Here is a 26,106-nt window from a genome sequence, read left to right on the forward strand (position 1 = left end):
TAAAGGGCCTCCGATCAGCTCAGGCATGGTGAGCATGGCTCTGTCTGGCCTTGCCCTTCTCCCCATTCCCTCTGCCTTCCTAAAAAACCATTAAATTAAATTCTTAAAGATAGCTGTGGAGGTCTATTTCCTTATTTGACTGTTTCCTCCTTCTGAGAGTGACTACCAATGTTCAACTATCAAAGTATTTAAAAGTCCAGCAATCAAAAGCCCCCTTTGGCTCACCTAATTAACATGCCCAATTAAAATTAAACACCTCATTCTAACACAAGGTTTCCCCTTTACCTTTATAAACAGCCATTTGCCTATGGACCATGTCTGTCTCCGCTCTCTGCAGAGGCAGTCCTTTGTCCCTTCCAGGACAAAGAGCCCTTTCCCTTCTTCCTTGTCCCTTTTCTCTTCTCCCTTGTCCTCTACCTCTGTCTTTGTCCCATATCTCTGCCCTTTGTCCCTCTCGGGCAAATAAATTTCCTTTGTGCTGAGAACTTGGCCTTGGAGGTCCTGAATCCATACTTTCCCTTTCAGTGGCTTTCTCAAAGATTTAGCAAACATCATCTGGGATGGTGTCACCAACTCCAAAGCTGATCAGCAGGCATGGTGTCTCCATAGCACCTTTTGTTCTTTTATCCCCCATATTTACCACTTAGGTTTTATGGGTTCCTATAATGCTTACAGTAGAACGCTGGGGTGAAGCTCAGCTGAAGAGTGTCTGTTTAGCATACCCAAAGCCCTGGATCAGCCTCAGTACCCCTAGATAAATATAACAATCCCAGCCTCAGTACCCCTATATAGATAAATATAACAATCCCAACCTCAGTACCCCTAAATAGATAAATATAACAATCCTAGCCTCAGCCTCAGTACCCCTAAATAGATAAATATAACAATCCCAACCTCAGCCTCAGTACCCCTAAATAGATAAATATAACAATCCCAACCTCAGCCTCAGTACCCCTAAATAGATAAATATAACGATCCCAATAGGAAGGGCCGCTCTTAGGGAGGAACTGAAGTAAGCTTCCACAACACACAGAGACAGCAAACATGAGAGCGCCCGCTAGGATGAAGTGGATTCCCTTCCCGAGGAAGGGCTCTTTATCATCCTTATAAATTAGATGAAATACTGGCTAACATCGGGGGTACGCTTTCCAAATACTGCTTTCTGTAATTATCTCACACACTGAATAAAATTCCACTTTGCTCCTAACAATGAACTGATAGCTACTTAATAAGTTAATAAAGCTACACATTAAGGGTTTCTCAAGCCTTCTGGATATTATTTATAAATTTAAAAAGCTTTTGTTTCTTGGTGTTTCATATTATCCCCATCTCAATTGCTTTTCTTACAAATTATAGCTCTTGAGTTCACTTGGCATAAAATGCTCTAATTATAGATTATGTACTAATGATAACATGATTCTGGATTTATAGGAATACAGTGGAAAGTTGTTTAAATATTTCTTCGGAAGAAGCAGCAGCAGCATCACTAATTTAACCCCCTTATTCAATACCCTTGCAAACTAAATGTGAAGCAATTTACACCCCGCCCCCACAGACACACCTTTAATTTTGCTAAGGCTCTGACTGATGTGTGCTAAGAAATACCAGAGTCCTTTTGAAAAGGATCAAATTTTCAAAAATACTTTGAAAAACACTTCACAGTTTTCAAATGCATTTGGCGAGCAGCTCAGAAGGTGGCCTGCTTTTCCACAGCTGGGGAGGCTGTGTGCGTGTGGGGTGGAAATAAGCGCATGAGAAAGCTGTGCCTCCCAATCCCTTTGGCTGGGAATAAAGCACCGCTCTAAGATCTAATGAGGGAATAATAACAGCCTGGTGTTTGCTCCAGAAATAGAACAATGGTGGATGATATTTTATATTAGACAGAGATGACCATTCTCAAAAAAAAAAAAAAACTGACCGTTTTCAAGGGTTAGAAAAAGACTCAAAATATGCTTGCTAGCAAGATGGCTCAGTGGATAAAGACATTTGACAGTGCAAGCCCGTGGGACCTGAATTCTATCCCTGAAATTCACATAAAGGTGAAAGGAAAGAGTGAACTAAAAGTTGTCCCCTGACCTCCACACATGCAACCCTTGGTACACGGACCTATGTTTCCCATGTGCTCATTTCCACTTCACACTTCATGCATAACACAGATACATATGATCATATTTTTAAACAGGTTAGAATTGTGGGACATTGTGTGGAGCCAGAGAGTGGTAGCCTGGATCAAAAGTAGATAGCACAAGGTAGGAGCACAATGCGAGAGGAAGTAGGGACAGAAAATCTCCCATAAGAGGCAAGGAATTGAAACCAGAGCTGTGGAGAGAAGGAGAGGTATCAGTATGCTTCCTGCTCCAGCGTGGAGGCTGAAAACACAGCCAGTTTGGGGTGGAATGGGATAAAACAGGGTCCAGGGCACAGCCGTGACTTGCACTAAGCCCCTCACAGACCAAAGGGCCCATGGGCAAAGCATTGTTCTCTCCAATATGGGCCCAGCTCTGACCCAATAAAACAGTGGGGACCAGATGGAGGCAGGTACAAGTCGTCAGAGAGGAACAGCAAGCTCAGAGAGTGGAAGGGGGAAATTGTCCCACTGAAAGTTGGCTTACACAAAAGTACTAAGAAAAGTGTCAAAACATACCATACTATTTAAAAATAATAATAATAAGTCACACTCAAGGAAATTGAAAATAGTAAAAGAATGTGTAAGGACTGAATTTCAAACTCTTAGGGATCATAGCTGTAATAACGTGCCTCTGTGGTTAGACTGCATACTTATGGCCTCTCCAAACATCTTCCCTTGTTGAAGCACTGACCACCAATGTGGTGGTACTGGGAGATGGGGCTTTGAGAGATAATTTCGGTTACATAGGTCCTGAGAGGCAGAGATCAGGCATCCTTCATGAGAAGACACAAGGAGAGGCTGCTGATCCACAAATCAGCAGGTGTCCCTTGAACTTCTGCTCAGTCTATGTGATTGTGTTGTCGTACCCTGAGCAGATTAGGATGCCACAACACTACCACAACAGAAACTAAAGACGACAAAAGGAACAATATATTACAAAACAGGAATCTGACTCCCACTGAGAAGTGTATTTCAATTTAAGTGTTGTTGGGCTGATGAAATGGTTTAGTAGGTAAAAGCACTTGCTACCAATCCTGGTCACCTGGGTTTGATCCCTGAGACCAACTTGGTGAAAAGGAAGAACTGAATCCTGCAAGTGGTTCTCTGACCTACACACACACACACACACACACACACACACACACACACACATGACTATGTCCCCAAACACTAGATGATAGATAGATGATAGATAGATAGATAGATAGATAGATAGATAGATAGATAGAGCAATAAATAAGATGCAGTTGGAAAGGATCAGTCATAAATCCTGATGTGTGTGTGTGTATGTGTGTGTTTGCTGAGCTTAAACAAAACTGAAAGGAAGCCTTAATAAACAGAAAAAAATATAGGTTAGTGTCAAGAAGCAGCATCACAAAACACAGATAGCATTCCCACTGAGGGATGTAAGTGTTATTTACAATCCCCCCGAGGCCAAGGAATTAAGAAGCATATTCTGTTTTTCAAAAAGAAGAAAAGTGTCTAGTTACCTGTTTAACCAGCAGCTTCCATATGGGCTGGATCTCCACCTCGATAGCGTTGGGCCCACACACTAACCTTCTGTGGGAGATTGACATCTGTTAGTGTCAGCCTAGAAGCCCGTGACAAGTGAGCACAGGCAAGCTGACCCAAAATCAGCCACCTCTGTCCTTTAGGCATCTTGTACCTTGATATCTATAGTCTTATTCTAAACCATGAGTATATCTTTAAAATGAAAGTTGATACATGACGAACAAATTTGGTTTCTTCCTGCTTTAAAACTGTCTTTACTACAACTCAGTCAAAATGAAATTAGAAAGACATTTAAAAAAATAATCTGATTACATCCTAAGAGCAGCTAAAGAGACACAGGTCTGAAGACATTTCTAGACTCCTCAGTCATTCAATTTACCTCAGACTTCAGTGATGGCTGTCTGTCTTATCCTGGAATCTCCCAGAGCAGGTTCCCATCAATGTACCAGAAAAAAAGAACAAATTCCCAGGAAGATGCTCTAAGATTGTCACTTGCAAGTGTCTGCTTCCCACACAAGGTGCATGACACATGTCCACTGCAAAGAGAAGCCCTCATGTTTGGGTTATGCTGTGTGACTTTTCAAGTGTTTGCAAAAGATTCATATGATCCTTATAGTGTTCTATAGAGTTCTAAAGGGCCAATCTTGCCAATAGGAAAAGACACTGTGGGTCTTCAGTCAAAGGCTCATCCCGCTAATATTAATTATGACCAGGAACTTTTAAGTTTCATATGATCACTGTTTATAAAGAAAACTGAAGTTGGAGCAAATTAAGTAGCTGTCCCAAGTTCTGAGGACCAGAAAAGGAAGCTCCACCTAACCATGCCCTCCATGGGCATCAAGTTCACAACTCCACCTCTGCAGGGACCAGCGGGGAAAGCCTAGGTGAGGGGCCTTTGGCCTTGCTATCGGATGACAGACTGACTGAGTTGAAGTTCACTTGACTTTTAAGGCATGTTACACCAGCTTTAATTATTGCTTGCCACGGGCAGAGATGACTTACTCTAAAGTCTGCTAACTCCACGATGGGTGTGCTGAGACTCAGGGGATGAAGAAGAAGAGTGGAAGAGGAGCAACATTGCTGTGTGAATTTATGAGCCCTAAATCTCATTCTGGAACCTCAAAAGACTTGAACTCAAGCCACCTTGAATCTGTGACAACAATCAGTTATTGGTCAACTGTCAGAACCTCTCAGACCCAAGGCTTAGTCCGTCCACCTTTCCCTACCCGACCCCCTCCCATGTGCGGTGTGCTCGCCCACAGTTGTCTCTTTGTAAATGCTACTCAACCTTTAAAAGCCAAACCTGACAATCAAGCCAAGTAGCTCAAAATGGTGAGAGTGACCACACCTCCCTCCACACCCAGCGAGCCTCTGCCCTTGCCCGTCCTTCTACCTAGACCTTGCATCTTTGTGTGACTTGCTTCATTCAGGGCTCTAAAAAGTATTTCTCCTTCTTGAGGCCTTCCATAACAATCCTATGGAAGACAGTCCCCGCCCCCACCCCAGGGCCTGGGGGTGTGGCGTCATGGTAGAGCATTTGCCTAATACATGCAAGACCCTGGGTTTGCTCCCTAGCACCCGGGAGTGGTTGGAGGGGCAGGACCTACCTAACTTTCCTTAATTTCTTTAACCTACCTTACTTTTCTTTATAGCACATATCAGTACCTGAACATAGGCCTTCTTTGAACATATGTGTGATCATGTGTACAGGTATGGCAAGGGGCATGAGCACATTCACATGTGTGTGGGGGGGGGCATGTAGGAAAGCCTTTACTATCCTTCCACAGAGGCTGGTCACCTGTTCTATTAGACAAGGTCTCTCATGGAACACGTCATGTAGGCTAAGCTGGTTGGTAAGAAAGCCTCAGTTCATGTCTCTAGCCCTTCCTAGCAGTGGGGTTACCAATAAGCACCAACATTGTTTAGCTCTTTTCACTTGGGTTCTAGAGATCACACCCAAGTCCTCATTCCTCCAAGGCAAGTAAGTGCTTTCCCAACTGAGATATCTGTCTCCACAGTCCATGCCTTCTTCTTCCAATGTGATAATTGGCGGTTTCTGACATTATAGAAACATAACTTTGGAAGGGATGCTTAATAGATCCTGCAGGGATAAAGTTGAGTCTAACAACATACAACTCAGTCATGAATTATCTGCTTAAATTAATAGATAGCCAAATTGGAGGTGGGGCAAAACCTTGGTTCCCTCATCTGAGAAATGGATATGATAAAATTGACTAATAAAATTCTGATCAATCTCTTAGTAAGATAAATATGCAAAGCAATTGTCAAAAGTGTATCGAGGACATGGCAAATCCCAGATAAATGGCAGCTGTCTTTGAAATAAGATTCTGTCTGACATAATTAATTTTTTTCTCTCCTTCAACAACATTTTCCTTTTCAGTAGCATCACTTACCTCATTGAATTAAACCATGTATTTACATGTTTCTTCCTCAAATTGCTTCAGCTGTTTTTAAAGGCAGAAAGAGAGCTTTTGCGGTTCTGTTTTTCTAGGATCTGGGGCTAGACAGAGAATATATTTCCAAAAAGTTTGGAGTTAGCGAAAATCATGGGGCCTTATGTCTGGAGTACTCTCTCCCCTGACAAGATTCCAAATTTAATCCTGATGGACAACTAAGGACATATTGATACTACAGAAGTCCAACTAAGAATGCAAGCTGAGGATTCAACACCCCTGGTCCCTCCCTGTCTGGTGATATAGTTCCTGAAATTGCCATTGAGGGAGGAGCTTAGGTCATGGAAACACGAAGGATGGGATAGTGTAAATCAAGCCTTGCCCATGATTGATGCTTTGGGGCTCATCTGGAACCGTGATGGAATCACAGCCTGTCTGCTCTTTGCTCTTCTGCCTTGTCTACTATCCTTTGCCAAAGGAAATTCTCATATGTTTAGAGATTGTGTACCCATATCAATCTCAGAGCCAGCCACAGAGAATTCTCAGGGATGTTGACCAGCGGTGAGGCAACCAGAAACAAGATTAGGCTTGATGCCAAGTCACACAGGGAAAGGTCAAAGCTATATGCCACCACTGAAGGTCTGATGAGGTGGCAGAGAAAAGAGACTGAGATCATTCTGTGTGGCCTTTGCAAATAGTAGCTGAGTAGGTTTTGCTAACATCCGTCACTATCCATTAGGGGAGAAACTGCTGTGATGGCAGATGGCCCCTTCTCAGAGGGTGGATATGACCAGGTCCACAGCTGAGAACTCTGGAAGGGGATGTCATTCTCCCTGTGAGTTTGGGTTTGTGAGTCTGGGTTCAAAAGGGATTTCCTCCGGTTCTGAGATATTCAGATCTTGTAAAATGTATGGTTCTGAAATACCAACTGTGAATGGTTAGGAGTATTTTCCTTTGAGGAATAAACCAAATGAATATATCAATATATCTCTCAAAGAATTGCTAACAAGATTTGTATGAGGCCCTGGAGCCCAGACGACTAGAGTTGGGGTCTTTAGCAATGAAGCAGAAGTGTGCTTCAATCCCTGGTGCCCTTCTCAACCTTCACAAAAGCCCTCAGCTTTTGCCCACTCTTTCCATTTGGATAGCCTGCTGGCCTGCGAGGGTATCTCTGGCAGGAGAGATTCCTCCAGTTTCCCAAGTAGTCAAGGCCAAGCAGAAGAGTCCAGCATGACTCAATTCTGTAGGAAAGCAAATCGGGAAAGCTCCTGGGGGAGTCTGCTGGTCCGTCACTCCCTCCCTCAAAATTCCTGCTTTCCAAAGAAACAGAGGTCTAAGATGCCCAGGGTATGACATTTGGTGCCTGGCATTTGAGCATAACTACATAGTACAAGTGGGTTGGTCCTAGAAATTCCCCATCATAAAACACTTTGCCTATGCCATTAGAGATTGTTCACTAGAATAAATCTCCAAGTTTCTTAATGAAGCAGTGATATAAAGAAACGCCATGTCTGTAAATGACGTATACTAACAGTTGCTTAGCTTTTCATCCCGATCTCCTCTGCTGTCTATCTATTTCTTGCATTTCCTAAATTACAATCTTCCGTAAAATCAGGGGGAAACAGCTCATGAAGGAATTTGGCTCTCAGTACAAGCTAGTGAAGTGCTCCAAAGAGTCTCTGCTCATGGAGAATGCCTGAGCACTCCATATAGAAAGGCCCAGAAGGGAAAGAACCAGAAAGTTGTGGTGAAGGTACAGTGAAATGTAGGCATCATCTCCGTCATGCCGCCTACAAGGCTCATCAGGACTAACACACACTGCTGTCTCCACACGCTTCTGAACTGGAGCTAGACAGTTTTATACTCAGAACAGACCCAGACCCACAAAACTGTGGGCCTGAAAATTCCAACTTATTGAAAAGAGACCATTGACCTCAATTTACTTGGTTTTATCAAGTTATATTCTAAATAAAATATAGATAGTCTTTTAAGATAACTTCCTAACTTCTAGTTGAATGTTAGGGGTTGGGATCATGTTTTTAGCTTCTAGGGGATGAGTAAGACTTTTCTTCCATTCTCCGACCAGCTGTCACTTACTCCTTCCTAGAAAGATGCTTTGGAGGCTGAAGTGTGTGTGACCATTCTCTCAGAATGCAACTTTCAAAGGCATAAGAGTAACTTGTTTCTCTTTCCAGCTTTGTGCCCATCCAGACCTGAGGAGTACCATAGCAAAATCCCATGGTGGTTCTGATTTCTCTTTTCTTCCCTCCTCCATCTTCCAGGTTGCTTTTCTGTTTTCAGTAGCCTAAACAAAGGGGCAGGAGCAGGATGGGCAATGAAGGTGAAAAGATACCCTAACTCTGTTCTAGTAAGAAAGCCTAGCGAGGATCAGATAGATGCGGTGTTTTCATAGCATCCCTTCTTGTGAAATGAATCACGTAGCCGTCCGTGAGCCTGTCCAGGATGGCTACGATGATGCAGAGCTGAGTTCAGCTGGTGAGAAAGTGAGGACCAGAACAAGCCAGTTCTCCAGACCATTTACTTACACACTTTTTGATGCCTTTTGCAATTTGTCTGCTGGGTAAAATCCACTCTCCTGGTGGCCTGATAAGCTTTTGCTGCCGAAAAGTGAGAATGATGAACATCCTACATCCCGTCTCTTTGCCAGGCCGCTAGGATCCCCACGGGGAAGTGTGTGCATTTAGATGCTGTAACGTGTCATTTTGTCAGATTTTTGCCTGCCCTCCTTCCCTCGTCACATGCAGTGAGCTCTTGGTTTTTAACGCAAGCAAGCTCAGATTCAGTTATTGAATTCTCATGCTGTACAATCAATCAGTCCCTTTTAATTTCTCTGGAGAGCCCCCCGCCCCCGCCAGCTTACTCTAAGGAATGAGGGGGAAATGTGCCACATCCACCCGCTCCTTTTGTCCTTCAGTCTGGCATGCCTACAAGATAAAATATGCCTCTGCTTATGAGATTATTTCTCGATTCTTCATATTTGGGATACTATACTCTGTCTTGCTTATTAGATTGTCAAGTTCCTTATGTGTGGACCAGATTTAAATTTAATTATGTATGATATTTATTAAAGCCTGGCACTTGATAAATAAGGACAAATGTGAGCTAGCTATACCGATGGGGAATCTTTCTTGTGGAAATGGTTTCTTTTCCGGAATATGTTGGCGTCTATCATTAAGAACTCTTAAATGTTCTAGATCAATCCTCTAAACATCTTGTACTAAGTATTAGTAACTAAGTTTCATTTTAATGACTTTGAAAAGTCTCTGTATCTCAGCGTATTGAACATTCATTTCTAACACATTTTGCAATAATGTTCGGGTTATAGACACCTGCTTCGCTTCTCGTAGTATGTCTACAAAGGAAAAACTGAAACCAACACTTCATGTTTCCTAGAATTGTATAAGAATTATGGTAGTGGGCAAACAAGCAGGCTGGCTCAGTGAGTAAAGGCTCCCTCCAGCCTTTGAACCTGAGCCAGCTTCCTGTGACTCACAAGGTAGGACAGGACCACCTCCTGCAAACCTGTCTCCGAACGCTACACATGCTCAGTAGGTTTACGTTACCACACATATGCCCATAAGATATATGAAAATCTAAATGTAAGGAAGAACTAGTGTGCGGAACTTGCCCAAATTCCAGCGTTCTTTGTCTCATCTGTGCTGTCTTGCTCCCACGGAACTCTCAGCGCTGTGGGAGTACAGCCCAGAAGCCCTGATTCAACCAACATGTTTCCTCTTAGTTTGACAATTGATGTTTCTGGTGGATCACAATGATGTCTAGCAAATAGTGTCCCTGGAAGTGTTTGAGGAACTCCAGATTATCAGAAGGGCTCAGCTGTTTCCTTTGGAGCTCACCAGCATCGGATATTTCAAACGAGAGCCTAGGGAAGCAGGGACTTTTCCCTCTGGTTAGTAAATTAAGTGGCGTCCCCTCCTCTCTGGCAGCATACAGACACCAGCCTCATGATTCCACTCCCTGCCCATCAATAACTATGTCTTTTTCTTTAGATCACTCCTCTCTTGCAAAATACTTGACATATCAGGGACACACTGACAATAACTCAAGAAACACCATCATTTAGTTGTTTCTGCTGCATGTATCTGTTGAGCTCCTTGAAGGGGTGTGAGCTGGCCTGAGCAAACATGGCTCTGGCAGGCTTTGCCCTTCCTCCATTCCCTCTGCCTTGTAAAACTGTTAGAGTACCTTCCTAAAGCTGGTTAACAAGGTCTCCTCCCTTATTTGGCCACTTTCTCCTTCTGAGACTGATCACCAAGGTCCAGCTATCAAAGTATTGATGTCCAGCAATCAAAAGCCTTCTTTTGACTACCCTAATTAACATGCCTAATTAAAATTAAACACCTCATCCTAACACGGGGTTTCCCCTTTACCTTGGTAAACTACGATTTTCCTATGTGCCACATCTTTCTCTTCTCTGTCCAGAGGCAGTCCTTTGTCCCTCTAGGGCAAACATCCCCACCCACCACCTCATTCCCTTCCCCTTCTCCCTCATTCTCTGTCTCCTATCTTTGTCTCTTATCCCCCGCCCCCCTTTGTCCCTCTGGGGAAAATAAATCTCCTTCATGCTGAGAACTTGGTCTTCGGGTGTCTTGTGCCCGACAACTTCGAAGTCCTTGTAGTAATACAGGGACCCACACAAAGCAGGGTGCTCCCTCCTGGACCCTGGATTATGGCACAAACTATGTCTAAACTCCTATTTTTACACAGAGATCCTTAGTTAAGTGGGGAAGAAAAATTAAAGTGGCTGCTTTCTGACTCAGGCAGAAAAAGAGCAGCAAATAACCTTGCAGGTGTAATCTTTAAGAAGAGGAAAAGGAGAGGCCTGTGTTAGAATGGGCTAGGAAAGCGGTGGTGTGTTTTGACTGGGTGTATTAATTAGGTGAACCAAAGGGGGCATTTGATTGCTGGACTTCAATACTTTGATAGCCGGACCTCGGTGATCAGCCTTCGGAATGACTCTGGCATAAGAAAGTGTTCAATTGCGGGAACAGAACTTGATGACTAGCTTAGGGGATACAATCTATGGTTTATAAGGGAGAGGGAGGGGAGGGACTGCAGGCCCATGTTTGCCGTGGGCAGGCCTGTTAGAGCCCTTCACTCCTGTCATGAGTCCAGGGTTAGTCTAGGTACAGCATAGACAACGCGGAATGATGCAGCCAAGTAAACAGTAAAATGTTCATTTCCACAGCTGTTGGTTCACAGCAAAGTATGATCCGGATAGCATCTTTTTGGCTCTCAGTCAATGCAGGAAGATTAAGAAACCAATGTTTATGAAAAGAACTCAAGAATATTATAAAGCCTATTCTACAAGCCTGAGGAGACGGGCGGTATTTTACTTGAGTGGCTTGTTCTTTCTGTGTCTTTTGAATATGTTTGCCTAAGAAGAGAATTTAGAATGTCTTTCTGATGCCAGCAAATGACATCAAGCTGGCAAAGCACTGTGCCAGCAGCACACCAATGAGTGTTCATTTGCTACTTCATGCCAGCAGGGTGAGGCTCAGTAAGCATCCTTAAGCCTACCTGACCTCTTGCTCTTCACTGGTCAGACCCAATCCAAATGTGTGGTGGATATCGAAGCAGGAGTTACTGTCTTCTAACAACCTAGGAAATAGTTGGGATAGGAACCACACATCAGTTTACAGCCTCCAGTGAGTCAGTGGTCTTCGGCTGCTTCCTAAGGTGGTGGTGAGAAAAGGCTATACTTACCCAACTTTCCGAAAGCGCTTCTCCGAGAAATCCCACACGTACCTGATTTTCTGCACTTGGATGCATTGTAGCTGCAACCACAAACGTGAAAGGGTCAGGCGTCATTCACAAAGGAAAGCGGATCAACGGGGAATGGTGCGGCCTCAGGTTCCCTTGTGGGTCGCACACCTAGCTATCAGTCCAGCCCAAGCATATTATAGTCAGAGCTTTAACCAGCAAGCGCACACTCTAGTCTGTTTCCACAAATGTGCCAGGACAGCCCACACATTGGATCGCTTACTTGTAATTCTGGCTTCATTACAGCTCCGTTTATGACCGAGTGGCGGTCCGACACCAGAGGTTCTTCTGGGTTCTTGCTTCTAGAGGACTTCAGTGCGGATAAGTGGAGGCGGAAGACTCTTTTCCTTATGTACCTTCGGAATCCATCCTTAAAAGGTCAACAAACAAGAGAGCGGTCTCAGGCCTCAGTCAGAAGGCAGATTCTCAGGCACAGTCTAGACTTGGTGGATTGAGGAACTCAGGGAGTGGAGCCGGCAGTCTGTGTTTCAGTGAGCCTTCCAGAGGCTTCTGCTACACACAGGATTTTAAGAAACACTGGATATGGGGGGAGAAAACTTCGTAAGGAAGTATTATGTCTAGAAATTTTCTGAGATGATTATATTTCTTTTTATTATTTTATTTACTTTTTTTGAGACTGGGATTTGCATGTCTAGACTGACCTTAACCTCTTGGTTAGCCTGCCCCAGTTTCCCACAGCCTGGGACCACAGGTGTGCACCACCACGCCAGGCTCCAGCTACTTTTGAAAGATATCCACACGCTTACATTACCTAGTATACTCCAAAGCATGCATTGTTGAAAATTGAGCATTCCTACGTTCTGTAGCCTCTGACAGTTGTGACAATGACAGCCATTGGCAATGAGCAACATGCTTCAACCTAAAATATGAGAGATTTTACCCAGGCTGAAGTGAAGAAAGTGTTAACATTCCTGGACGGGGCAAGAGATAAATAACAAGAAACTTGCAGAGATCGTCTTTCTTTCTCTTGTTCTGGCCTGGGTAAACTGTTTGAACGGATGAGATCTGTTCTGGATCTCTGGGATATTGACTAGTCATTGCTAGACTACAGATGCAGGGTTGAAGATGAGCATAGTACTTTTTTTTAAAGTTATATTTAATTTTTTAAATGGAGAGAAGGTACTTGCATGTATTTATGGGTAAGGTATTGGCATGTATTTATAAGTCTTTGTAGCCATTTCCTCTAAACTGAAACATTCTCTCCTTTAAAACTCAGGAAATAAACAAAACTCACAAATCTGAAAAAGTTCCTGAAACTTACATGATTTCTGAGGCCCCACCCACTAGCTGCAGAAGCCCTAACAATTGGCTGAAAGAGAAGACTCTCCAACCTACCTAGTTGTTTTCAGATAAAGCAAGGAGCTCTAAGAAAGGGGTGGGCTTTTCAGTGTTGCAGCTACTTGTGGGTCACCCACAGTCCTTTAAGTAGTGTGTGTGTGTGTGTGTGTGTGTGTGTGTGTGAGAGAGAGAGAGAGAGAGAGAGAGAGAGAGAGAGAGAGAGAGATGTAATATCACTAAACTGGACTTGGGAGAAATTATTCTTTTGGTCTGTTGTTAATGAATAGACAGTTATTCATGTCTCCTCAGGAACACTCCCACAACAATGGGGTACGTAATGAATTTTAAGCATTTATATACTGTATATATGATTAGACAAGACCAGAGTAACTGGCCTCTTTACTACTTCAGAAATTTACCATTTCTTTCTTCTGGGAACATTCAAAATCCTCTCCAGCCGCTGTTTTTAAATTTTGCTCTCAGCCACATTATCCTGCAATGCTACAGGACATTAGCAGGTATCCCCTATTCAACTGTAGCCTTGAACCTACTAATGATTTCCCCTCTATCTCCTCTATCCCTACTCAGGCTCTGGGAATCAATAGTCTACAATGCCAACTTCATAACATCCGTGTGTAAGTGTGGACAGGCAGTATCCATCCTTCTGTGATGATCATGGCATTTGAAATGGATAACAGAAAAGTACGCACTGTCGTTCTCAGCAAAACTGTGTCTGCTTCTTGCAAAGGGCACGGGATGCAACTGGTCCACACCCACCACTCAGGCCTCCAGTAGAACATCAGCTGAAGGGCGCCAAGAGTCAGGATGGCTGTGACGAGGCACAGGGCTCTCCGGAGACTCTGGGTATGGTAGCCAAACACCTCCTGAATAATAAATAGAGCATTCCATGTTTCAGTAGTCACATAAACATCATTTTGATTCAAGGAATACAGGCTTTGCGATGCAGGGTTCTTGGTTGAGAGAAATCTGGCACCAATTGGTAGAATCAGGTTGACTGCAGCTGGCAGCTGACATAATAAAAGGAAAGAGATGCATAAGCCCTCCTACTGCCCTGCCAAGTGAAATTAAACATGAGATGGAAGGAAAAGGGAAGATTTCCCTGCTTCTCTGCATTCATAGGCGGAACCTCAAGTGTTTATAACATGCCTCAAGTTTTGAAGCAGATTTATTTCCTCTAGGTGTTAAGGGAATTGATAATATTAAAGAAAGTGATTGCGACAAACATGAGTCACACATATCCACCTCTATCTGTATTCACATTTGGTTTTAAAAATAACTGAATATGATTGAAAGTATGAATAAATGAACTGGTGTCTAATCCAGCAAAATGTAAATTAAAGGACTAGTTGCAGCCATGAAAGGCTCTTGAAGGATCGATTGCACTTACTTACTCTTTTTAAAATTATGTTTTTTTTGTATTTGAAACCATTTAATTATGAATATATTTTGATCATATTCTTCACCTCCCCCAAGTCCTTCCAGATTCTCTCCCCTTCCCTAACCACTGAGCTCTAAGTTCTTTTCCCAAAACCAAAAACCCAATACAACAACAAAACCAAGGAAACAAAGTAAAACCATCACCACCCCCCAAAAAACTACCTGTTACCAAGTAAAAGCACACAAGCACACACACACACACAAACCCTCGGATTCTATTATACATTGGTGAACTAATCCTGAACATGAGGCCTGTCCTGGAGTGGCTGATGTCACTTTGTTGGAGAAATGACCCTTTGTCATTCTATTGGAGAAAACTGATTTTCCATCCCCCAGCAGGAATAAGTAATATTTCAGTTGTTAACTTGCCCTAGTGAATAGGTTTTCATTCTTTCCTTCATTCATTTTTAATATAAGAAAATAAAATATAAAAAGATGAAACAAAACCTTACACTGAAGTTGTAAAAGGCAAACTACAAAGGGAAAAGACCCCAAGAGATGGCACAAGAATGAGGCCCACTCATTTGCACACTCAGGAGTCCCCTGAAAACACTAAACTGGAAGCCACAATATTTATTCCGAGGACCTGCTGCAGACCCCTGTCGGCCCTGTGCATTCTCCTGAAGTCTCTGTGAGTTCATATGAGCTTTGCTTATGTTGATTTAGAAGGTCCTGTTTCCTTGGTGTTCTCCACCCCCTTACACTCTTTCAACCTCCTATTCCACAGGGTTCCCTGAGCTCTGAGGGAAAGGATTTGATGGAGACATCCCATTTAGGGCTAAATGTTCCAATGTCTCTCAGGTTCTGCATAATTTCTGGCTGTACATCTCTTTATTTATTCCTCTCTGCTGCAGGAGGCCGTTTCTCTGATGGCTAAACAAGGCACTGATTTATGAGGGTAGCAGAGTTATCATTAGGAGTCATTTGATGACTAAAGTTATTTTTTTCTTTTTTAACAAAGTATTGTTTAGTTTTATCCCTGGGTTATCTAGTCTCAGTTCTTGGTTGCCCAAACAGTTTGGGAATGGGTTCCATCTTGTGGAGTGGGTCTTCAGAAAAAAATGGTTATTGGTCAGTTACTCATGACACTGAAAAGCTTCTGCAAAGCAAAGGACACCATCATCAGACAAAGAAGCAGCCTACAGAATGGGAAAAGATTTTCAGCAACTACACACGTGGTAGAAGGCTAATATCCATAATATATAAAGAACTCAAGAAACCAGATATCATGAAAACAAATAACCCAATTGAAAATGGGGTACAGATCTAAGCAGAGAATTCTCGATAGAGGAAACTCAAATGGCTGGGAAACACTTAAAGAAATGTTCAGTAGTCTTAATCATCGGGGAAATGCAAATCAAAAAAACTCTGAGATCTTACACCTTTCATCTAACACCTGTCAGAATGGCTTAGATCAAAAACACTAGTGATAACTCTTGCTGACCAGAATATGGAACAAGGGGAACCCTCCGCCATTACTGGTGGAAGTGTAAACTTGTTCAGCCACAATGGAAATTAGTATAGTACTTCCTCAGGAAAATGATAAACTCAATCTATCTTAACATCCAGCTATACCAGTTTGAGGCATTTACCCAATGGATGTTTCATCCTATCACAGAGACACTTGCTCAACCATGGTCATTACTGCTCTATTCATAAAAGCCAGAAATTAGGAACAACCTAGATGTCCTTTAACAAATGAATAGATGAAGAAAATGTGATATATTTATACAATGGAGTGTATCACTCACCATTAAGAAAAAACTGACATTGTGAAATTTGCAAACAAATATATTAAACTAAAAAAAATTATTCTTAGTGATGTATCCCAGACTCATACAAATATGGCATATATTCTCTTATATGACTATATTAGCTGTAAAGTCAATGATAATCAAACTATAATTCATTAGACCAACAGGGGATAGGTTACAGAGCAAAGGACTAGAGCAGCAACTCTCAATTTGTAGGTTGCAAGACTGCCGTGGATTGAATAATCTCTTCTCATTGGTCACATATCAGATATCCTGTATATCAGATATTTACATTACAATTAATAATAGTAGCAAAATTACAGTTATGATGTAACATTTAAATAATTTTATCATGGGGGTCACCACAACAAAAAAAAACTTTATTAATGTGTCACAGCATTAGAAATACTGGACTAGAGGGAACAGATGATCTCATTAGGAAAGGGAAATACAATAGATAATAGATATGGGTGGGAAGCTGGAATGGGAGAATCGAGGCAGGAGAGAGAGGGTAGGGGAATTTGTGGGAGGCAACCCAGGGAGAGAAAGCTAATATTAAGGGTCATTTGAGGAGTAGTATGCAAACCTAATACAGTAGAAACTTCATAAAATATATACATATGTGAAGGTAATGCAAATGATATAGCCAAATATTTATTGGGAATGCAGAGACCAAACTGGCTATCTCCTGCCACTAAATGAAGCATCCAGTGGTGGGATTAGATTATGTCTAATTGGGTTGTTGCCTAAAGGGGCCCCATGTGAATCCATTGTAAGTAACCTGGACTGTTGCCAAAATTATAGGTTACTCTCCACAACCTGACAGCAAGGCCCCATCGCTGAAGGCAACAGCTACACAGCTCATTGAAAATGGAGATGTCACCATGTGGTGGTGACACAAGCCTTTTATCCCAACACTTGGGAGGCAGAGACAAGCAGATCTCTGAGTCTGAGGCCAGCATGGTCTACAGAGCAAGTTCCAGGACATTCAGAGATACACAGAAAAACCCTATCTCAAAAAAAGAGAGAGAGAGAGAAAGAGAAAGGGGGAGGAGGGGAAGGAAGGAAAGGGAGAAAGAGAGAAAGAAAAAAAGAGAGAGGAGAAGGCTCTATGCTGTCACCCTTACATTCCCGCACCTTTGATAAAGGAAGGAACAATGCATGCTATCAAAACAGAAACACCATAAACACCAAGCCAGTCATGAAGCTTTTACTGACAATGTTGTGCTGTCTGCAAGATATGCTAGGGCTCTTACTTATTCTTAGAATAAGAAACTGAGATATTTGTACCTTTAGCAATAGGTTAGCTAATATTTGTCATAAATTAAGTGAATTTGAGATTTGTTTTAAGGTGAAATAGATTTTGTTGTCTAAAATTAAAATTTAGTTTCTACCATCTTCAATGAGGGTTCACATAGCCTTGTTTCACACATTAAAAAAAAACACAAACTTTTAGGGCACTTTGAAATACCTGAGGGATGCTGATTATTACAGTTTGGTTATGGTGTGTCACCCTACAGGGAATGCTCATGTGTTGATGACTTTGCTTTCGGGAGCACTTCTGAGAGATGATTGGGTCATGTTTATATAAGCTTCATCCATTGATTAATCAATTGGTGAGTTCTTAGACAAAAGGGCTATTGGAAAGTAGAGCCTAGTTGGAGGAAGTGGGTCAGTAGAAGTTGTGATATTGAATGATATATGAGAGAGAGAGAGAGAGAGAGACAGAGACAGAGACAGAGACAGAGACAGAGAGAGACAGAGAGTTTTCTGACTTTCCTGGATGCCATGAGATGAGCAGCTTCGTGCTGACTTTTTCACCGTGTTCCTGCCTTATCACAGTCACAGACTTAAAAGCAATGGAACCAATCAACCCTGGACCACTGATGTGGGATGCCCTTCTGTATATGTGTTTCTTTTATTGGTTGATGAATAAAGCTGTTCGGGCTAATGGCTTATCAGAGTAAAGCCAGGCAGAAAAACCGAACAGAGATATATAGAGAGAGTAGGTGGAGTCAAGAAGACACCATGTAGCTGCCAAAGGAGAAAGGTGCCCAGAACACTTACCGTTAGGCCACAGCCTTGTGGCAATACAGAAATTAATAGAAATGGGTTAATTCAATATGTAAGAGCTAGCTAGAAATATACCCAAGTTATTGGCCAAGCAGTGTTGTAATTCATATAGTTTCTGTGGGATTATTTGGGCATGGGTGGCTGGGAAATCAATGAGCAGTCTCCCATCTCTGAAACCATGAGCCAAAATCAGTCTTTCCTCCTGCAGCTTGTTCACCTCAGGTATTTTGGCACAGATATGAAAACTCACTACCACAGAGATAAATGTGTGGCCTATGTGCTATACCATGGCTTTAAGCTGACCTGGGAATCTCTGTCTTTGTTTCTCAACAATTCTAAACACCCATGTCCAAATCTCAGAGCTGTAAATGTTAGCTAATGTCTGCACAGTTTAGATAATGCTTAATATAACAAATCTCTTTGCTTAATTCTTTGGAAAGGTATTCATCTTCAATATGACATTTTTATTAGTTTTCTCTAATAACTCAGTGGTGAATAAAGAGTCTAATAAGGGATGTTGAAAGCAATCCTTAGAGTAGAAAGGTCACAAGTTTAAGAAACAAGATATAAGTTTGAGTCACTGCTCTGCTTATTATGGGTTGCATGACCTCCAGCAACTCATTCACCTCTAGGAGATCCCAGTGCAGTTTTTGCAGAATGAGGAAGACATGCAGCATGGGGCTGCTGAGCTCAGCCATGGCAGTGTCTGCTTGTATGTTCTGCATGGTGAGCATGAGACTGGCAAGCTCCTTTCACTGCTACACTTCGTGCGGGGAAAAGTGCTGGTTGCTGGGTAGTATATTCCTAGTTTGATACTATTGGCAAGGGGCTCTGATTTCATTTAGAAACATACAATTCCCCTAATTTACGAACATTTCCAAGATCCCTTCCTCTCTCTGCGCTCATTCTGCTTCTATAACTCTTGGTCTTATCTGTGTATAATAAGTTAATTAGGTCCAAATAACATAAATATGCCAGTTCTCACATTGTGATATGCACTCTGTGATTACAAACAGTGTCGAGGGCCAAGGGTGTGCAAAGCAGAAGCCTATTAATATTCGAATATTAGTCCAGCTCATAGCTGGAAGAAGCTCACTCATAAACCCATTTTCTGTCCACTTTCACACAGCAATGACACTCATCATCACAATTCTGTTGCCTACTTAGGTTTTTCTGTATAGCATTTTCTATTAAACAGGGGAAATAAAAGCCTAGCAAGGCCGCAGTGAAACCAGTAGAGCCTCAGACTACTGATAACCTCTTCAATGGAAACAACTCCTCGGGGAAGGCAAAGATACCAATTCTATCAAGAATTATAAAGATGTTTCTACTTTTAATCAATAATTCTTCGGTTGGAAGAATGCCCTAATGAAACAACACACAAAATGGGAAGTAACGGGCACAAGATGCTCAGCGCTGCGTTGTCTGCAATAGCAACACTATTGAGGGAATGAAGATTCAGCCAATGGTTCAGTGAGTTTTGAAACATCCGAACAGTGTTCTATAATGAAGCCATTAAAAACAGAGTGAATTGTATCAATGTAGAAACCCAGGACCCCCTATAATACAGTGTTGAATGAAAAGAAGACATGCAGAATGAACAGAACCACATAGCAGTAGCATAAAGTTTCACCCAACTGTATCAGAAATTACATTAAATGTAAATGGTCTTAATACTATGAGTGAAAGTTGTGTCTACGAGTGCGCTCTTTCCAGCTAGGAGCTGGATGAATAGTCCAATACTATTATGCTTCTGCATTACACATACTTGGCCCTTGACACTGACTGTTTGGAAGTAACTCGCAGACTGCATATCACGTAATATAATAATATGAACTGACATATTTGGATCAAATTAACCTATAATGCACTGCATGCTGTTTATAAGAGACACACTTTAAATATAAATAGGAAAGTTAAGAGGGAAAACAAGAAAAAGGCCAGAGCATGGAAATGCTAGTGAAGAAAAGCTGAATGGCTATATTAATGTCAAACAAAATGTATTTTTTTCCACAGGTATTTAAAGAAGGAAATATGAGAGAAGAGAAGACATTTCATGATAAATTCAACAGCAACACAACAACTCTAAACAAAGAAAATAAAATCAGTCATTAAATTATTCTTTAAGCCAAAATGTCTTTAGAATCCTTTTGGTATTTAAAGTTGAAGTAAAACTGCTCTTGTATAAACTCCTTTATAAATGGGGGATATAAGAATGTTCCTACAGCAGGACCTGAACCTTACCTGGGCAATACAATAAAGCCAACCTAGTTGGCAGGGGCTTGGGTGAGCCAACCCTGAAGTTGTGAACATAGGAGAGCTGTTCCCATTACTTATCTGTCACGCAGCAGCATGGGTGAGGGAGAAATATCCCCCATCAATGCCTGAGGCAGGTGGGAGAGCTGGCCCTGCCCCTCACCAGCTGCAGCACTCAGGAGAGTGGCCCCTATACCATGCCGGGGCAACATGGTAGAGCTGACCCTGAAGGTGTAGGTGTGAGAGAACCAATCCTGAGGGCATAAAAGCAGGAAAACTGGTTCCTCCCCTTGTTCATCACTGCAAGATGAACTAGACAGGGCAATGCAGGAGAAATGGCCCTGGTGTTGAGGACAAGTGAGAGCTGGCAGGCTGACCAACCCTGCAACTACCCAGGCCCAGAACCAGGATTATGAGTTGGTCCACGCCAACATCCACCCCATCTGTGATCTGCTGGAGCATGTGAAGGGACTGGTCCTGCAAACCCATAGCTGCAGGAATGCCACGACACAGGGTAACAATAGGATAACCAAGAAGAGTTCCAGTGAAGATCCAGTATCGATAGTGTAGAAGAAACCAGAGGCCTCAAACCTGACCAAGGACTCTTTACAATGAACACTTGCAAGTAAAGATATATGAATAAAGTTTACTGTGTGATTCACTGGTCACACCACAACTTCCATTTCCATGACAAGATTGATTTTTCCTTTTCCTTTTTTCTTCTTTTTCTCTTAAATTTTATATTATTTTGGGGTAGGAGGTTTCAAGGGCAGAGGGCAGATATGACGGGATGGGGAATGAATGGGATGGAGATGCATGATGTGAAATCCACAAAGAACAAATAAAAGGAAAGTTTAAAGTGTATGTTCCTAACTTGTCATAACAAGGCCAGAATTGCCAGACAATTGAAGCATGTTGAAAGCTTAAGTTATGATTTTTGTCACTGTATCAAATTATTGTAAAATATGTTATATAACCAATGCTTGGGCATAATGAAAAGGTAACATTATTGCTCAACAGTATTTGTCTTAAGAATGCAGTGATTTGAAAGCCAGTGTGGTTCTCAGTGTTAACATTCAGGGGCAAGAATGAAAAGGTTCGTATGAGAGGCAGGGAAAAAGAGAGATGTACATAGTTCCATACAAGTAATTTGTTTAAGGACAGATAGAGAGTAACTATTTTTTTTTGTTTGGTTGGTGGGTTGTTTTTTGAGACAGGGTTGCTCTGTGTAACCTTAGCTGACCTGGAACTTGTTCTGTAGACCAGACTGGTCTCAAACTCATAGAGATCTACATATCTCTGTCTTCTGAGTGATTTTAACTATTAATAAGTGAATCCATTAAAGTTGTAGGATGGTAGGTAAATATAGATAACACATATGGACTTATATATATTCATATAAATTTGAAAATTAATCAAGTACAAATAATATCAAGAAAAATTGGATTGCATTGTACTAAATCTGAGAAAGATGTGCTAAGCCTTTGAACTGAGAACTCCATATTACTGCTGAGAAAGTAAGATCTAAATAAATGGGAAGGTGCAAGAATTTTGGAAAATGGTACTACATTCACACTTAAAGGCTCACCAAGTGCTTTTCTGGTCATTGGTTACATGATTCTAAATCTTCCAGGGAAATATCAAGAACCTAGGGTAGTCAAGAAATAAATTCAGAACAAAACGGAAGCATGTAGGACTGACAGCACCAGAATTGGAAACTGCCTACAAAGCCGGGTAATTAGGAAAACTCAGTTTTCCTAAAATGCATGATACAGAAAAAAAGGACGATGAATGACAGAACAGAGTGAAGAAAGGACCTGAAACACCATCACTGTCTTTCCAAAGAAGCAACCACTGCAGTCAGGGGCTTTGGGTACTTGTCTGGGCAGGACGGAGCTAAGGGAAGGATGCTCAGGAAAATGAGATTCCCTTTTATCTAAGTGTCATACACAAAAATCCACTTGCATTTAAATGTGAAAACAAATCACCTTAAAGATGACTTGAGAAAACTTTAGGTAGACTAGTAATTCTTAAAACAAGAAAAACATATTTGATTTCATTGATGCTAAAGGCAGCTGTTTTTCAAAGGGTCTCTGGAGAAGATAGATTAGCCACTTAGGAGGCTTGATTGTTTATTTCCTATATAGTAAAGGGAATGTGTATTTGGAATCCACAAAATAGCTACAAATCAATCAAAAAGAGATAAAACTGGGAAAAAAAGAAATAAAACTGAAAAATGGGGGAAAGACTTGAATAGACAACTTCAGGAAGCCAGAAAATGTTGTACAACCTTCAAGAGGAAGCTTGGGACTTTGTTAAAGAATTGGGAACGAAAGCCAAATGATGTGTCACAGGCTAGTACAGCCGAGACCAGACCAAAGAGAAACAAGCCAGAGGTCTCACACACCATGTTGGAGGACTTTGGAGTTACACTGATGCCACAATAGAAGACAGATCAGCTAAAATTAGAAGTATTGAGTACTTCAGGTGGCAAAGACTGGGTAAAATTAGTAAAGTTCACCAGCATTCAACTAAAGTCAGTAGAAGTGTGAATTGCTGTAAACATGTTTAAAAGCAGTGTTGCTACAGACATGAGTACTCAACTCTTGGCATTTTATACAAGAAAGATGAATATCTGTTCATCTTTACAAATCTTTTGAGGGGGTTTATTAGGGTTTTATTTTTTTAATTTATTTATTTATTAAGGATTTCTGCCTCCTCCCCGCCACCGCCTCCCATTTCCCTCCCCCTCCCCCGATCAGGTCCCCCTCCCTCATCAGCTCGAAGAGCAATCAGGGTTCCCTGACCTGTGGGAAGTCCAAGGACCGCCCACCTCCATCCAGGTCTAGTAAGGTGAGCATCCAAACTGCCTAGGCTCCCCCAAAGCCAGTACGTGCAGTAGGATCAGAAACCCATTGCCATTGTTCTTGAATTCTCAGTAGTGTACTCACTCATATTTGGTTTCTAGCCATAAATAAAGGACATTGAGCCTATAATTAGTGATCCTAGAGAAGCTAAATAAGAAGGAGAACCCAAAGAAAAACATATAGGCATCCTCCTGAATATTAACTTTCATCAGGCGATGAAAAGAGACAGAGACAGAGACCCACATTGGAGCATCTTTACAAATCTTGAGCTGAGCGGTGGTAGCGCACACCTTCAATCCCAGCACTCAGGGAGACAGAGGCAGGTGGATCTCTGTGAGTTCAAGGCCAGACTGGTCTACAGACTGAGCTCCAGGCCAGTCAGGGGTACACAGTGAGACTATGTCTCAAAAAAAAAAAAGACAAAAGAAAAAAGTAAAAAGAAAGGAAGGAAAGAAGGAGAGAGAGAGAGAGAAAGAGAGAGAGAGAGACAGAGACAGAGAGAAACAGAGTGAGAGAGACAGGAAGGGAGGGAGAGAGAGAAAGAAAGATTCTTAAATAAAAGTTCTCAGACCAGCTGTATTTATGAAAGCCAAGGAAGGTCTAGCAATAGAAGAAGCATAGTAAATTTTGTGCTGTCATCCAATGGTATACCACAAAGCAGTTTTTAAAAGTAATGTCTAATACTTATACCAATGTGGATACATTCCAGACAACACGGTGAGTAAATCAAGTCCTGAAAAAGCAGTATATGACTCCAGTACAAGTCAGGATTGAGCAGGAGTGATTGACAGCAGCTGCTGAGCTGTATGCTTGAGTGCCATACTTCATTGACATCACTGTGTTTATCCCTGCCAATAAAATGTGTAAGAGAAAGAGAAGTGGGGTGGGTTTGCTTACAAGACACTATGTCCCAAGCAAATGAAAGGAACTTTAATGGTTTTAATGGAAATATGTGAGAAAGGGGGAAAAAGGACCTCAAATTTAAAGCTCCAATAAATGAAAAGCCTGGACTTGGTGGTGCATACCTTAGTGGCTCTGCCTCCTAACCCTTAGTGCGTTTTTAGGACACTTTGGACTATATAGCAAGATCCGTGTCAGCCGGGCTATATACTGAAGCCCTGTCTCCAAAATAACAAATAAATAATATTTCTATTTGAAGTAGAAAGTTTGCTGACATAATCTTAGGCAGGAACTGGCATCCATGAAAGTAGAGGTAAAATCATATCCCTACTAGAGAACTGCCAAGATAGGTAAAGATGCAATGATGGTTTGAATGAGAAGGCCATGGGAGGTGTTGCCTTGTTGAAGTAGGTGTGGCCTTACTGGAGTAGGTGTGGCTTTGTTGGAAAAGTGTGTCACTGGGGGTGGGCTTTGAGGTTTCAGATGCTCAAACCAGACCCAGTGTCTCTCTCTTCCTGCTGCCTGCCACGATGTAGAACTCTCAGATGCCTCTCCAGCACCATATCTACCTGTGTGCTGTCGTGCCTCCTGCCGTGATGACGAAGGACTGAACTCCTGAGCTGTAAGCCAGCCCCAATTAAGTGTTTTCCTTTATAAGAGTTGTGGTCATGGTGTGCATTCATAGCAACAGAACCCCTCACTAAGACAGATACTTGTAAGACTTATTTCTGAAGCTGAGAATATCTTATTACCAAAATGCCCACCCAACTACTTGGGAGTCTGAGGCAAATTTCTAGTTCAAAGCCTGCCTGGGGTACAAAATGAATTCAAGGCTAAACTGGGAAACTCAGTGACGCCTTGTCTCAAAATAAAAGTCACAAAAGGTCCAGAGATATGGCTCAATGGCAGAAAGCTTGTCCAACATAAAGAAAGTCCTGAACTCATTCTTTAGTATCAGGATGGGAGGAAAAGAAGAAAACTGAAGGAGGGAGAAAGAGAGGAAATGCAGGGAGAATGGAAAGGAAGAAAGGAGCTTATAAATATCTAAGTAATATTCTGAAGTAGGTGTTTTCCTGAGCAAAGAGGAAGAGAAGCGATATTTTTGCTTCCTTTACAAATGAGCCTCCTAGACCTTGGTGAGAGTCCCTCGTAAACCGCTTCTCAGCTTTCCCCAGGGCATGAGGTCCCAAGTAGGATTTGAGGTCTTACTGAAAGCATTGCTGCTTTACCTGGCATTCCTTTGTTTCCTTTGTTCTAATGCTCCCCTTGGCTAACCAGTACTTTCTGATGACAGCTTATCATAATACATTTCCTTTATGCTAATTAATCTCAAGTATAATTTAATTTTGATGACTCTTTCTCCAAACAGGGTCACTCGATTTTTTTTTCCCTAACAATTTGTATCATCCAACACCAGTAACGTCCACTAAGAGATGGAGTTTAGAAATGGGAGGGAGGAAAATAACCAGAGATCATTTAAATGAAGATATAGGGAAGGGGATGGGAAGATAAAGTTGTTCTTTCCACACAGTTCCTTGCAGACACTGAGTCTTGCCACCTGTTACCCATGTGATTTCGGGCTTTGATTTCCTGAAGTCTGTCCCATCTCTCTACTCTGGATAACACTAGTAACACACCCCTGG

At 41.9% G+C, this 26,106-nt stretch overlaps 1 protein-coding gene across 1 annotated transcript in view; it reads right to left on the reverse strand.

Annotated features, from left to right (window-relative positions):
- Positions 1-26,106, reverse strand: part of Atp13a5 (ATPase 13A5) — a 121,729-nt gene that overhangs the window by 86,967 nt on the left and 8,656 nt on the right. Inside the window, exons 2-6 of the mRNA XM_041677977.1 lie at positions 13,866-14,039; positions 12,080-12,226; positions 11,800-11,870; positions 11,614-11,694; positions 3,619-3,688 (exon numbers count right to left, since the gene is read on the reverse strand). Of these exons, the coding sequence (XP_041533911.1) occupies positions 3,619-3,688; positions 11,614-11,694; positions 11,800-11,870; positions 12,080-12,226; positions 13,866-14,039 (543 nt within the window). The remainder of the gene's footprint in view (positions 1-3,618; positions 3,689-11,613; positions 11,695-11,799; positions 11,871-12,079; positions 12,227-13,865; positions 14,040-26,106) is intronic.

The sequence above is a fragment of the Microtus oregoni genome, unplaced genomic scaffold (assembly GCF_018167655.1).
Source record: "Microtus oregoni isolate MIOR12 unplaced genomic scaffold, Mior012 000029F_ref0000214, whole genome shotgun sequence".
NCBI lineage: Eukaryota > Metazoa > Chordata > Mammalia > Rodentia > Cricetidae > Microtus > Microtus oregoni.